The sequence below is a fragment of the Notolepis coatsorum genome, assembly GCF_963971535.1.
Source record: "Notolepis coatsorum genome assembly, chromosome: 7".
Taxonomy (NCBI): domain Eukaryota; kingdom Metazoa; phylum Chordata; class Actinopteri; order Aulopiformes; family Paralepididae; genus Notolepis; species Notolepis coatsorum.
This window is the reverse complement of record NC_140171.1, coordinates 104,363,865-104,379,857: the sequence shown is the minus strand read 5'-3', so window position 1 is coordinate 104,379,857 and position 15,993 is coordinate 104,363,865. Positions and strand designations below refer to the sequence as shown.

Here is a 15,993-nt window from a genome sequence, read left to right as displayed (position 1 = left end):
CTTTTGAAGTTGACTTGAAAGTATATAATCTTCATATATATTATTTGAAGTTGACTTGAAAGTATATAATCTTCATATATATTATTTTTGCCATGTTTTCTATGCTAAATCCTTTTCTTCAAAGTAACTAGTAACTAATGGGTTCAGATAAATGTAGTGGAGTAAAAAGGCAATACTTCTTTTTGAAATGTAGTGGAGTAAAAAGTACAATACTTCCTTTTGAAATGTAGTGGAGTGAAAGTACAAAGTTCCCTAAAATGAAAATACTTATGTGAAGTAGAAGTAGCTTGGAAATTGGACTTAAGTACAGTACTTGAGTAAAAATACTTAGTTACTTTCCACCACTGCATTTGAGCATTAATAATACTACTACTACTACTACTACTACTACTACTACTACTACTACTACTACTACTACTACTACTACTACTACTACTACTAATATTATTATCATTATTGGATAATTACAGGGTTAAGTAATGATCTTTACATGGTGAGTAAGGTATTTTTCTTGCGTTTACCACGTCTAGGACTGAAGGAGACCCCCTCCCAGGAGGACTGGTTGATCAGTGTCCTGCCTGAGAACTCCAAAGTGGGGGTGGATCCCTGGATCATAGCTGCTGGTGGGTTTTACATCCACATGTTCTATAGACCTGTTCGCTGTCCACGTCAGACTCAGTGTGCACATCAAGGGGGCAAAAGGAAGGAAAAGGACCTGTCGCACAATATCAATAGTCACTGGGAACTATTCGAATACTAATAAAAAATCACATGATGATTTAGCGGCGTCTATTGTCGTCTTATCATGCCCCCCCTGTTGAGTGCCGACGACGCTAATTGTCGTTTGATTTTTTTATTAGCGATCTGAATTCATATTTCATCAACCGAGTCTCTCGTTGGTACAGCAGACTCTCTAGGAGCTCAGATGGGAAAATACCGCCCCCTATCGTCTATCCCTGTGTAACTGCAGGCCATTCGATTATACTGGGAGATCCCTGTGGGGGGGCTTGTATGCTTTCTACAACGCAGTTCGGCGATTAGCGAATCTGATTGGCCAGGTCATTTCTGGTCATGTGACATGTACGCCCAATCGTGGGACCGCAAGTGTCTACACTGGTTAAGCTTAGGCGCTCTTTCGAAGTTGGTTAAGGTTAGAGTTTGTTTTAGAGCATGGCGATAGAACGCCTGCCCTTCTTTCGACGGTTAAGCTTAGGCACTCTTTCGAAGTTGGTTAAGGTTAGAGTTTGTCTTAGAGCATGGCGATAGAACGCCAGGTGCTTTGCAGGCTGTTCGACGCGGAAATGGGCAAAGACACAGCTCGTCACGCTATTGGGCGCACATGTCACATGACCAGAAACGTCAGTGGCCAATCAGATTCACAAATCGCCGAACTGCGTTGTAGAAAGCATACACGCTGTGGGGGGAGCCTACTGGCTCCATTATGAATGAATTAATGAATGACTTTTATTTATATAGCACCCTTCACAGCACGAATGCACAGGGTGCTTTACACTACAGCTTAATATAAAAAAAACACAATAAAACAAAATCAGAAATAAATGACAACAACAACAGACGGCAGTTAAAAAACAGTGAAACTAGATAGAAAAAGTAGAATAAAAGAATTTGGATAAAATCATGAGTCACTAATTAAAACAAAACTATAGGAACAGTGAGGACAAGAACAAGTGCCTATGTATGACCAAAGGCCTGTCTGAACAAATGTGTTTTTAGTTGTTTTTTAAAAGAGTTTTCAGAGGGGGCAGTTCGCAGGTCCAGGGGGAGAGCGTTCCAGAGCCTTGGTGCTGTCACCTCGAAGGCTCGATTACCCCTTGTTTTCAGCCTGGACCTGGGGACCACCAGGAGGTGCTGATCGGCAGATCTGAGTGAGCGGGTGTAGGGATGGATGAGTTCAGTGATGTAGATAGGGGCCTGACCGTGAAGTGCTCTGAAAGTGAAAGTGAGGACTTTGAAGTGAATTCTATAGTGTACCGGGAGCCAGTGCAGGGATGCCGAATGGGAGTGATGTGACATGATTTTTTTGACCTTGTGAGTAGCCTGGCTGCAGCATTTAGCTGGCGATGGATCTGATGATGAGGGAAGTGATCGCGAGTTGGAAAGCAGCGTGGAATATATATTTACAGCAGCCAATAATATATTTGGAATGGCGATCAGGAATTGGAATAATCTTTTTGGAGAACATCTGATCTAAGGTAAGGAGTCTATGTTACCAGTTTTAGGATAATCAGAGCTGTATTCACTGAGATAACAGCATGTGCTGTGTGTGTGTGTGATGTTGAGGAAATGAGAGAATAGATTTTTCAGCCCGCTTCTATAGCGTGCATAAGTACACATATACTATCGATAATCTAGCGTTTATTTGAAAACGATTCATAAATAGGCCGACAAATGACAACGTGTCTAGTGTATTCGAGAATATTCCAATAAATGTAGTTTATGGGGGAATCTTTCTATTTTCTGGAAATTTTCGAGAGAACGATAGCTTTTCGAAATGCTATAAAAAGGATATGAACCGATTTAAAAATAAAAAATAAAAATCCGTTTCGACAATGTTGACTGCAAACAAGTCATTGATAAGCGACGGGCAGATTAGACACAGCCATAATTTAAAACATAGATTATGCGTTTTTAACGCTAACATTCAAGTGGGTGACGGCATTTAAGGGGGTAAAAAGGAAAACACAGCGAAAGTGTTGATAGCGAACGTGACATAATCAAACAAGCGAGCTAGCTGGCTGCTGTCATTGCTAACAGCTAGATATTTAGGAGCATTAATTCTGAAAGTTACCCATTCACCAGGGCTGTACAGTGCGATATATATATCGCACGTGCTACAGCAACAGCGGTCTGTGCGATGAATGGATTTACTTCAGTAGCACTGGTGCGATAGGCATTCGGTTCATATCGATACTCTTATGTTGAAAATCCTGTCGCAGGTCTCATTTCCGCCTAAGCGCAGCTCCAGCTATAATAACTATGGCTCCGGCAGCTAGCAACGCTCAGTTCATTTCGATACTCTTATTTTGAAAATCCGTGGTGTCGTGACTCATATCCGCTCCACAGCACACGGCTCTGACACAACAGTACTCGTCTCAGTAGCGTCTGGAACGCGGACATTGCAACATAGCAAGGCTAGTGTGCTTATTTCGCGACCCAAAACAAATCCCTGCTGTTTTATTCCGCAACGGGTCAAATGCATATAACATGCTTTGCAATCCTCGCCATTCCTTTATGACCACGTCGTGTTTAAGACCGGAATTAACGTCCCGTTAGCATAAGCTAACAACAAGCTAAAACCCTGTTCAGAGCGACAGAGAACAGCAGAGTGGGGACTGGGAAGGAGGGGCATTCTCGCTCTGTGTGTGTGCGTGCGTTTGAAAAGATATGATCAAGTCAGACGAGTATATTATATTGATAGTAAATGTACTGAGGGTGGACAGATGATGTTGATATTTAAACATAAAAAATATAATACATAATAAATGTATGCATGATCATCATGCAACATAAAACAATTGCAGGAACGGTTTGGGAGAGGAAGGGGTTTTAGGTTGCGTGTTCCAAAAAAAATTGACTTAAAGTTTAAAGCTCAATATATCAAAACGTGGCACTTTATAGTGAACAGGAGGTATATTTGTATTAAAAACAATAAATAGTTTTTCATTTAAATGTCTGGAAGAGCTAATTTTTTTTCCCCCAAATTATATTTGTTACCTTTTGAGTTGATCTAAATGTTACTGATTGTGTTAAATGGGCTTATATTATCTCATATCGATTGCAGGCACCTGCATTGTATCGTATCGTGGCAGATACCGGCAAATATCGTATCGTTGTCCAAAGAATCTATATCGTATCGTGATGAAACTGGTGATTCCCACCTCTAGTAGAGGCCATACACCCAACACCAAATCCCATAATTCCTTACACGTAACGTGTCTGGCTGTGTGACGTCAACTTGTCAGCATGAAAATGACAGCCAAACATGGCACTGCAACTAAATAACACAAATACAATCGGCACATTTGTGACTGTTACAAATATAACACGTTTTATACTTGTGCTAGATTTTGGCCTGTGCTACAAAACTATCAACCTCTGTAGCACCAGTGCTATGTGCAAAAAAAGTTAACGTACAGCCCTGCATTCACACACATTCACACACCGATGGCGGAGGCAACCATGCAAGGTGCCAACCTGCTCACCGGGAGCAGTTTGGGGTTAAGTGTCCAGTCTCTCTTTCTTTTCTGTTCCCCCAGTTGTCAACATACTGTCATGCTACCTGGCTAGCTAGCGGGCTGTACCCAGCATGCCGTTCAGTGGTGTAACAGTTAATGGGGCTCCCATCTCAATACACTGCACAGTGTAGTTGCCGGGTAGAAACAAGGGAAAATATATTTCTTGAGACAAAACGATATTCGCATACATACCGGTAAAAAATGTTTATCCTCTTTTTCAATTTTTTCTCCCATCCCAATTTCGCTGTGCCAATTCTACCCTCCCCTGTCTTGAACGTTGCTCGCATATGCGCCCCACTGGCCGGTTGTAGGGAGGATAGAAGCCTTGCATCACATGTCCCCTCCGATACATGTGGAGGCAGCCTGTCGCATCTTTTCACCTGCCAGCGCGGACTCTCATTGGCGAGGTGTAACGTGTGGGAGGCTCACACTACCCTCACCATCTCCTGTCTCTGCTGTGCAGGCGTCCCCCAACCGACCTGTAGGAGTCGCTGTCCACAACGTCCAGATTACCACCCATCGACTTCCACCCGCTAACTCTGCCAATTGAGTCAGTATGACGGCCGGCCCAAGCCGGAGGCAACGCCGACAGCCGGAGTCGAACCCGGTGTCTCTTGCGTTGGTGACGAGCACAATGTCCGCTGCGCCACCCAGCCGTGCATACATACTTTTCTTATAATTTCTTTGAAAATCGATGCCCGTCCCTTGTGTATGTTGCAGATCAGTGGAAGAACATATCCAAGGCACTGACCAGCGCAGGCCACTCTCTGGTGGCAGTGCAGGACAACCTGATCGATGCCGTGTGGACAGAGCGCCCTGTGAGACCCAGCACCCAGCTAATCACCCTGGGACTGGGCTACACCGGTAAAACACATACTGTTATACTGGAGCCATTTGTTGTGAGGATGTTTGAGAAATTGGTGTGTGAAATTAATTAAAAAAAAATAACGTTTCACTGCTTTGCTACAGGTATGACCTGGCAAGAGAAGATCACAGCCCTGCGAGCCAAGATGACTGAAAGGAAGATCAGCTGGTTTGTTGCCACAGCGCTGGATGAGATTGCATGTATGGTTTCCTGCATACTAATACCTTCTAAATAGTGATGTTGAATTTAATACAGAATCATTGAGGATAACTATTTTTTGGAATCATCTTTCTGGCTCAGTTTTTGATGTTCAATGAGCAATTATGGGATTTTGTGCCTTTATCAAAAGAGGAACTGTGTCTGCACGGTTACATAAGACCCACGTTGATACCTGATCACGATCCAACGATCACGATCCAAGGACCCCAGGGGTGTTCCTCAATCTAGACGCTTGTTTAAGCACCTTCTTAACCTGGGCTAATGAGCTCTTGTGTCTGATTGGTCGGCCAGAGTGTTTAGGTTAATTAGGACCATGTTGACTTTGATTGCCATCAGGTCACATTTAGACAAGAGGGTTCCAGTTGGGTTTAAGTCTAGAGGGATTGGTCCCCATCTAGGATCGGCCCTACTGTGGCTCTGGAGATGGTGTTTTGAAATGTGGATGGACACTATTCCAAAGTTTGTTGCAAAAGTTGCTCTGTGGTCGCTCTAACTTGCTGTGAAATTACTTCTACTTTGTGTACCGTTACGGCTTAGTTGTGATTTGTTGATTAACACTTTGAATGCCCAGCAGGGGGCGCACATTTAGTGCTTGAATGCCCACATCCACTTTAATGTTAGCATTAGTATCGCCTAATCTATGTTTTAAATTATGGCTATGTGTCTAATCTGCCCGTCGCATTATCAATGACCTATTTCCAGTCAACATTGTCGAAGCAGATTGTTTTTTTATCGGTTCATTTCCGTTTCATAGCATTTAGAAAACCCCTCGTTTTCACGAAAAAAAAGAGGATTCCATGATAATCGCCCCGTACTGTAATATTCTAGAACGTTGTCATTTGTCGGCCTATTTATGAATCGTTTTCAAATAAACGCTAGATTATCGATAGTATATGTGTACGTGTGCACGCTGGTGCCGCGCGCTGAAAATCGATTCTCTGTTCCTGATCGTTCTTAGAGTCAAACAGCCATATTACATTATAGGGGAAACGCTTATATCTCCGTGAAAACGGGTCTGATTATCCTAAGACTGGTAACATAGATTCCTTACCTGAGATCAGATGGTATCCAAATGGATTATTCCAATTCCTGATTGCCATTCGAAAAAATCGATCCTTTTATTGATCCCACGCGTATACTGTAAAAACACATAATCCCGCTGCTCTGAGGGTCCAGACTGAAGCTGATCGACCCCGGTTACATGAGTGAGAAGTAAAATGTGGAGTCAGTTTTTTTTTTTTCTCATTCATTTTCATTGAGTCCAATCCAAAAGGGTGAATTACCATCTGGGAGACGATAGGGGGCGCTTTTTTCACATCTGAGCGCCTGGGGTGGCTGATTTTCCAACGGTCGACTCGGTTGATGAAATATGAATTCAGATCGCGAAAAAAAAAAAAAAATGATGGGGCATTCAAAGTGTTAATGGTCTAGTTTTTCTACAGTATGAACCTTTTGTGGCACAATACTCGGCTGATAACGACTGGTCCAAGTTTCCTGGTGACGTTACTTCCTACATACAGGCACGCACAGAAGTCAGGACATTTCAAAGTAAAAGCTCTACTTGGATGAGAGCAAAAACGAGCGAGAGTGCCATGTATTGGACTCTGTAAATAACCCAAAAGCTTTTACTTTGACAGTTTGTGTCTTCTGACATCTTCAGTGTGAACTTGCAGCCTAGTATTGTGCCACAAAAGTTAATAATTTGGAAAAACTAGACAATTAGTCATCAAATTACAACTAAGCCATAACGGTACACAAAGTAGTAGTAACCCGAGTGACCACAGAGCAACCCCCATGGACTCCACAACGAACGACCCTATGAGTGTTCTATGAACTACTATCAGAGGGTATCCCCCGATTTATTATTAATAGTAATATTGTATTCTATGTACTCTATGAACTACTATCAGATGGTATCACCAGATTTGATTATTAATAGTAATATTCCTTTATTGATTCCTTTGGGGAAATGTGGGTATCATAGCAGTATGAGGGAGGTACAGGTATGGGCAGGGTAATAGTAGAAAGACATAAATATAGGCAATATTAGATCTGAATATAGAAATATGAGAACAAATAAACAGTGTAAACAATATAATTAACTGAATATAAATATACGAGAAACATAAACCGTCAAAAAAGTAAACAGGTACAGCTGAGGGTCTGTATACCCTATCAGTTATATTATACGTTACTATAAATATGGCAATATTTGAGTCTGAATGTATACTACGAGTAAAAGTAAAGGTGCAGTATACACAAGGTACCCTAATTGGCATGATAGATACATTGTAGTCTGTGCAGGTTTTGGTGGTTAAGAATCAGACACACTTTCTTATTCCTAATAGTTTAATTCCTAATTAAGCTTAAATTACACACATATACGCAACATAGACTAATCGATCATGATCTATTCATCAGCGTCCTAATTTGGTAATTCCATTGTTCTCTCTCTTCCAGGGCTGTTTAACCTCCGTGGTTCAGACATAGAGTACAACCCAGTGTTTTTTGCATACAGTATTGTGGGGATCAACACAATAAGGTCAGAACAAACGCACACCTGTCACACACCTGTCACACACCTGTCGCGCACCTGTCGCGCACCTGTCGCGCACCTGTCACGCACCTGTCACACACATGTCACACACTTGTCACACACCTGTCGCATATTGAAAAGGTCTTCCTTACCTGTTCGCTGTATACGTCAGACTCCCCGGAGCAGAAAGGAACGTATGGTTTCTCCATATAGCCCCGTCGTTTTCTTTTAGCGCAGCAGTTCACGCAGGTCCGAGGCAACTTGGTCACATAACTTGGTTGGTATTGCTGATTGGCTCGAACAAGGTATGTTTGTAAACAGCGAACAGGAGATACAAAGCACTAAATGGAACAGGACTAAGCTACGTTGCTAATTCTCTTGTCAACTATGTGCCCCCAAGAACATTATGATCATCTACTACTGGTTTATTGAAGGTCCCAGCAACAGCCAGAAGAAAATCGGGGATGCTTTGTGAATTATGCACCAAAGCTATGGAATGGCTGCTTTTTTATATATAGACATTAGGGAGGCTAGATCACAAAATATTTCCAAAAACTAAAAATGTATCTCTTCACCATAGCCTTTCGTTAGTTTTCGTTTTTGAGGACTGCATACTTTTTTTGCAAACCAAAATACGATATTTTATACTTCTAGCACATGCATGAGCCTGGTCTCTTTTGAAAGATGACATTCTGAAGTTTCTGAAACAATAAAGAAGATTCACTTTTAGTGCTAATGACCTAGAGCAGGGGTGGCCAACCCGTAGCTTGCGAGCCGCATGCGGCTCTTTGCCCGTCAATGTGCGGCTCTTCCATCCATAAAAAAAGAAATAAAAAAGTATTTTTTTTTAACTTTTCTTTTTTGATTTTTAACTTTTTTGATTTCACTCGTAAGGACGTAGAATAATTTTTTTTTATTTTTTTTATGGTCTATTTGCATGTTCTTGGTATCTGAATCTAGGGACATAATATTATATGGATTAGTGCGCTGCAACCTTGCCCAAGCCCGACGGGGCCCTACCCGACGGGTTCGGGCTGGGTAGGGCTTTGTTTTTAAATAAATAATTCGGGCTCGGCCGGGCCGGGCAGTGCCCTCTTTAATTTTTTCGAGGGGAGCGCGTGGCTCAGGTGGATGCTGAACAAATTAACCAGACCGAAGCGGCATAGGTTGAAGTTGTAATATAGCCAGTTGGCGAATGTTTTAATTTGTTCTTGGATGTTAACGTTGTTAACGTTGTTCAACGCCTTGCTGACATCAACACAGCGAAGTGGTGAGTTTGATTATTATTATTTGCTGGTGTGTGGGGTGACGTCGCGGCTGCCCTGTTCTGTTGCGCTTTCTAAATGTTGCTCTGCTCGAAATCTGATTTATGTTTTCTGTTTGTTTGTACAGTGACTGAGTAGGCTATTGCGTCGTGTGTGTGTGTGTGTGTGTCAAAGAAGATTCCATATAGCCTTCAAATTACGAGTTTTACGAGGCTGACTCGCTGGGAAATAGAATTTGCGAAAAAAGGCTATATAATGGTTGTTAGTTTTCAGCATGATAATGTGTTATTTAGTTAGACCTATTGGACATTTTCGTTTTTGTTTATTTATTAAGTTAATATATAAACAGTGTTTAGAATATTTAAAACAAAAAAATAAAATAATTTTTGGCTATATGTTATAATATATATATTAATGTTTCTTTCGTTTTCACTATCTGTTATTTAGGTAGACCTATTGAACATTTTCGTTTTTGTTTATTTATTAAGTTCATATAAAACCGTGTTTCGAATATTTAAAACAAATAATTTTTTTTTTTATAATAAATAATAAAAAAAAATCTGGTTTTCACGCGGGCTAGGGCCTAAAATATTATTTACAGTCGGGCTTATTTTCGGGCAGGGCCTGAAGTTCACGGGCTCGGGCTGGGTACGGGCTTCATTTCAAGGCCCTTGCAGACCACTAGATCAGTGTCAGAAATAGTGTGTCTGTTACTAGGCTTGAGTAAATTGTAATGAACCAAAGGAGAATATCAATTCTATTTAAAATTATTTTTTTTATCTTTGACTGTGAATAACACCATGCTAAAATTCACCAGACCTGAAAAATCTAAGCAAATGAATAAAGGGAAGATGATTAAACAGAAGGTTTTGTAGATGCAGTACTGAATTCTGCCATCTTTTTTATAATGTAAATTTCTCCACCATTTTTCATCGTATTGCAACACCGTTTTTTTGCAAGACGTTCACAGAAAGGTAGAGAAACTAACTGCGTTCTGTTTTATGGCAATAACGTTCAGGTTTGTGGGAGATAATTCCAAAAAATAAGAGAAATAAAAAAGTACATCCAGAAGTCAGATGATTGACAGGGGCTGGTGTGAGCTGGGTAGGGTAGTTTTTCGAAATTCGAAAGCCCTGAGTCTCTTCCTTCAAAAGACTACACTCACTTTTGGCTGTGCCACTTCCTCCTGTCAATATGTGCCGGTTTTCCGACTCAATGCCCTGAGATTTCTATAATCTTATATTTCACTAATAACAGTTAAAATCATTGGTAAACAAACGTAATGCTGAAAATATACACTTTTACTGTAAATCTCGGGCTTAAGAGGTTAACCCTGTGAGGCCCAAATTAAAAAGACATTAGCAACTTCAGAGGCCAGAGGCTGGGACATATAAACACATTTACTATCCAATAGCATTGTGAGGCTGAACAACAGGACCAATTATTACATTATTTTTTTAAATGGCTAAAAGTGATTTAGTAATTTTGCAACCGTGGGTCTCACAGGGTACTTTTAACCCTGTGAGGCCCAAATAAAAAAGACATTAGCAACTTCAGAGGCCAGAGGGTGAGACCTATAAACACATGAAGGATGCCGTGACTGAAAAAAAAGGTTGAGAAACGCTGGTATATGGTGTGGCTCTTTGTGGTACCACAGTAATTTTTGTGGCTCTTAGTCTCTTACTAGTTGGCCACCCCTGACCTAGAGTAACATCGGTCTGAACTTGAGTTGTAGAATACTCACGTTTTTCTGTAGTAGTTAGTAGTCCAGAAGTAGTATTTCCCCAAAAATGTGTACGGATGGAAAGACACCCTGGGTCCATAGCCTGAAGTATTGTGTAGTACATGTCAAAATTCCATAAAAATCTGTTCAGAAATGAGTGATTATGAGTGATTTTGTTAAACTGTGTAGTGTTCCTGGTTTCCTTTTCCTCATAGACTTCAATTTATTCTGCGTTTTTTTCTCTTCCTGTTTTCACTCGTGATTTTTCAACTACAGTAGATCCCTGATTCCTACATCCCCAGGTGGGGTATCATTGGACAGCCACACTCATTGGCTACAACCCTGTCCAATGATTTTCAACATCGCCAAATGATTGACGGAGCTAGAGCCCCGGGAGTCTGGAGTGGTATTTGCGCAATACCTTGTACTTCGGCGCACGCCTCATATATCGGCATGTAACTCGAGAACCGCCTAACAGATTTTGTCACCTGAAATGGCTATCGATAGGCAACAAATAGGGCTTTAATTCGATATATATTGTATTAAAAGATATGCACACCCGAGCCGCTAGAGGTCGCCCAAGTGCAGGTGGGAAAATCGTCCTCAAGTGCATGTTAGCCACACTAAAAGCCCTGTCCCCGAAGGTCCGCAACCTGGCTTGTGGGATGGTAAGCAAGCCTGTGTCAGAGGAGCGGATATTCCGGGAGGGGGTGTTGGTGTGGAGAAGGTCGGATAGGTATTGAGGGGCGGTAGTGTGTAAGGATTTATGTCGGCAGGGGGATTTTGAAGGTGACACAAGATTTTACAGGAAGCCAGTGGAGGTGAATGAGGGTGGGGGTGATGTGCATTGACCTCTCCATCCTGCTCCTTTTCAGGTTGTTTGTGGACCAGAAGCGTCTCTCTGTTCCAGCGGTGAGGGAGCACCTGCAGCTAGACTGCCCCAGCAAGCCAGAGCTGAGCGTCCAGACCTTCCCCTACGAGTCGGTCTACACCGAGCTCCAGGCCGTCTGCGCTGCCCTCGGCCCCAAGGACAAAGTGTGGATCTGTGACAAGGCCAGCTGCGCCCTCACACAGGTTATCCTCAAGGTGAGAGACTGCGACCACAGGCACAAAATGGCTGCTGTGTGTACGTGGATGGTACAGGTGTGTTACACCTGCCTAGCTTTGTACAGGATTTATTCAGTACATGGTTTTCAAACAATGTCCCACCAGATCCAACGATACAGCTTTTCATTAGGTTCACCTTGTCAAAAAGAAAATCGTAACTCGAGGGACACTGAGGTTTCCCTCTTTTACAGTGACGTTGAGTATACAATGAAAAGAGATAGAATAACACAAAGATAAAAATGAATAATCAGCACGATAAAATCAAGTTAAAATAAGATAAAAACATGAAAAGCAGACTAAAAGCAATTACAAAATTACATACAATGGTTATTATTAATCAAAGCTAATTGTCCAAAGGTTGAAAGAGTATCAGACTTTTTAAAGTGCATTGAAGTTGTGATTGGAAGATCTAGAAAATGTCTCAAATAGTTTCCTTTTGTTTAGTTTTTTTACTTAAATTTTTTAGTTTGTTTGTTTCCTTCTCTTCTCCAGAGCCACCGCTCGCCTATTCCCTACACCCCCCTCTGCCTCTCCAAAGCTGTCAAGAATGCCAGTGAGATCCAAGGCATGAGAACGGCCCACGTAAGCACTGTTTGGACTGCACTAAACATCTGATTACACACCTCATATCTGATTTATGGAGCTTATGCAATCTTCTCAAGCTGTCACATTTATAGTCCAGTCATTTTATGAAAAAAAGTTGCAAAAGAAGCAAACTCAACTGATTTTGTATCCTCAATTATGTCCTGAGTGATACAAAAAAAAGTCCCAAAGAATACCATGAGGGGAAAGTTTAGAAAATTACCCAAATATAATCATACGAAAAACGCTCTATTTCAACACAGGTGAATAGGGTTAATATTTTAACCAATAGATATCACCATGAAAATGACAGAGTTGATTACTTACACAAAGACAAACAAAAAATGTATTACATGTTTTTTTTGTTTACATGAACAAATAGTGCATCATCAAATTATGTATGCGCTAATTTGTATACAGGGCCGCCTCAGGGGGTGTGCGAGCAGTGCGGTCGCACAGGGCCTCGCGGGAAGGGGGGCCTCGCAAAAAAAAAAAAAAAAAAAAAAAAAAAAAAAAAAAATTTATTAATTTTTTTTATTATTATTTTTTATTTTTTATTTTTTTTTTTGCGAGGCCCCCCTTCCCGCGAGGCCCTTTTTCATCACAGACCTAAAATCTAGTTTTGCTTATATGCTTATATATTTCACATTAGACACGTTTGTAGAATGTGTCTGACTTGTTCCTGGGTCTGCAGTCCTGCAGCTGCAGACATACTCACTATTGGAGCTCAGCCTCTGGGGTTCTGCAGCAGCATTGGTTTCAACGAAGGGAGTGGTTTTACTTACATCATGTGTTGCGATCTGCCATTAAACCATTGAAGAAGAAGAAGACATCATGTGTAGACAGTACTCCGGCAGCGTGAGTCGGCTGCGTTTGACATTTTCGCGCGTGCAGCTTTTGACTATGCTTAGTTATGCCCAATAGCCAAGACGAAGAAAGAGGTCGGTCATTATCAGTCGGTCGGTCACCAACCAAGGAACGTTGACGAAAGGCCTCTCGCTAGCGGGACAAATGGCCGGAGCCTTTCGGTATAGCCATGTCGGCTAGTAGCTAGCTTAGCTAAATGCTAACTAGCGTTAGCTAACCAGGCGAGGCGAGTGAATGTCTTTTCAAAAGAAGGAGAAGAGAACTTGTGAGCAGATAAATCTGTTAGGCAGCAATACGCCGAAATTACACCGTGGGGCCAAGAAAGTATCCTTCCACGTTGATACTGCGTTATGGTGAGTCAACTTATGATTATGTACCCGCCGTGGATCTGAGTCACCTGACCCTATCTCTCTTTCTCTCTTGGAGCCAAACTGGTCTAGCTAATACTACTAGTAGCTAACTGTGTGAGCTAACTGTTAGCCAGTTAGCTGTTTAGCGTCAGCTGGGAACGTTCGTTTGATGCTATCAGTTAGCCTTGAGAATAGCAGGCCCTTTGACAGAAGATGTAGTCGGGCCTGCACCATGACAAGGCTCTGGCCAGTGGCCATAGCTTCTTTTTGTCCCGCCAGCGAGAGGCCTTTCGTCAACGTGGAGACCTTGCGGCCTTTCGCCCAGCGTTCATCGTGCAGGTAACTTGGATTAATGAAAATGTCATGATGACATTACCCCACTCTTCCTTCCTTCCCCTCCCGAATGTTTTGTTAATAACGATGTTTTTTTCCAGGCAAAACATATGCTACTTCACAACATTTGGAGATACGACATGTGCTGTGTGTGAATGGTCGTTTGTGTAGCCACGTTGTGTGTGTCACGTGGCCTGGTGTCACAGTACCTGGCTAGCCTATTTAGCTGATGTCGGCCATTGGCTCCTTGCTGCTTTGGTTTCTCTGTTGACCCTCTTCTTGTTGGATTTAAGTGTTGATCTTTGTCCTTTTGAATCTCTCATACATGCTATAGTCTCTCTCTAACACACACACACACATGACAAACACACATGTTCTCTCTCTCTCTCTCTCTCTCTCTCTTTCTAACACACACAGTCTGCCTATGGCAGCCTTTCTCGATGGCTAGGCTGTGCTCAAGGATCTTCAGTCACAGTGCTCAGGTATTCTGCCACTGTGTACTCTCTGTTTAGGGCCAAATAGCATTTCAATTTCTTTCCAATGTGTCTCTCTCTCTCTCTCTCTCTGTACACTGTATATTGACTGTAGAACGGGAGCTCTCTCTCGCTCTCTCTTTTGCTATATGTTGACTGTATCATGCCCCGCCTCGGGCAGCGCTATTATTTAAGAATATGTTGACTGTATAAAAAAAAAAAAAAAAAAAAAAAAAATATATATATATATATATATATATATATAATTTTTTTTTTTTTTTTTTTTTTTTTTTACCTTGGGGGGGGGGGGGGGGGGGGGCCTCGCGTTAAATCTCGCACAGGGCCTCGCATTTCTCCCAGGCGGCCCTGTTTGTATAAATACCACAACAGAGGTAAACATTGGATATATCCAGGTGAAAATGTCTTGTTGAATCCTATTGACCTACTAAGACTTAATGTTAAGGTAAATGTCTGAATGGACCCCATGAGCATTCATACAGAGAGGCAAGGAGGCAGAAGGTACTTCAAGCCAGTGGGTCTATTTATTAATTATTATGGCAGAGATCTGGTTTGGGGCTGTGGGGCTGTTTCTGGGAGATGAGTCTCCCAGTCTGAGGGAGGAGTGGAAGACAAAGGGTAAGGAGAATGCAGAGGACAAGTAGGTTTAAAAAAAAAAGTGGCTAGACTGATCAAATTACGTACACAATGCACCACTAGACAATCTTGTCTTCATCCTTTGTGCAGCCCGCTCCCCTGCAGTGTCCACAGGCTGGAGTACACTCCATATTGTTCTTTTTACAACTGCATCTCAGGGTGCTGCAATCAGACTGGCAGTCACACCTTATGACCTTGATGAGCTCAGGAGCAGGAGGTAGGGTTGTCTTAATTGGCACAAATCCCTCGCCACATAAGGTCATGTCCACACGAATCCGGATAAAAAACCCTGCCGTGTGGATAAGGATATTTTTTTAAACGGAGCCTGAAAATATCCGTTTTGCAAAATATCCATATACGTGTGGATATGACCTAAGTCCATCTGGTAAATGGTAAATGGCTGCTTTTTTTTATATAGCGCTTTACAATTTGTTACTCACATTTGACCCATTCACTCACACATTCACACACCGACGGCGGAGGCAACCATGCAAGGTGCCAACCTGCTCATCGGGAGCAATTAGGGGTTAAGTGTCTTGCTCAAGGACACATCGACACGCTGCCTGGGAGGAGCAGGAATCGAACCGGGAACCTCCGGATTGCCAGACGACTGCTCTACCTCCCGAGCCACTGTCGCCCCATCTGTAAGATAAGATACTTTATTAATCCCCAGGAGTATTTTATATTGTTACAGTAGCAATGAAGTACTACACAGGATACAAAATTACACAATAAAATAGAATAAACATAGCGGAAATCAAAG

The 15,993-nt window shown here is 42.0% G+C and overlaps 1 protein-coding gene across 1 annotated transcript in view; it reads left to right on the top strand.

Annotated features, from left to right (window-relative positions):
- xpnpep1 (X-prolyl aminopeptidase (aminopeptidase P) 1, soluble) overlaps nt 1-15,993 on the top strand; it is a 64,433-nt gene that overhangs the window by 18,456 nt on the left and 29,984 nt on the right. The window contains exons 5-10 of the mRNA XM_084318068.1: nt 531-623; nt 4,977-5,120; nt 5,226-5,321; nt 7,801-7,882; nt 11,740-11,950; nt 12,464-12,553. Coding sequence (XP_084174194.1) covers nt 531-623; nt 4,977-5,120; nt 5,226-5,321; nt 7,801-7,882; nt 11,740-11,950; nt 12,464-12,553 — 716 coding nt within the window. The remainder of the gene's footprint in view (nt 1-530; nt 624-4,976; nt 5,121-5,225; nt 5,322-7,800; nt 7,883-11,739; nt 11,951-12,463; nt 12,554-15,993) is intronic.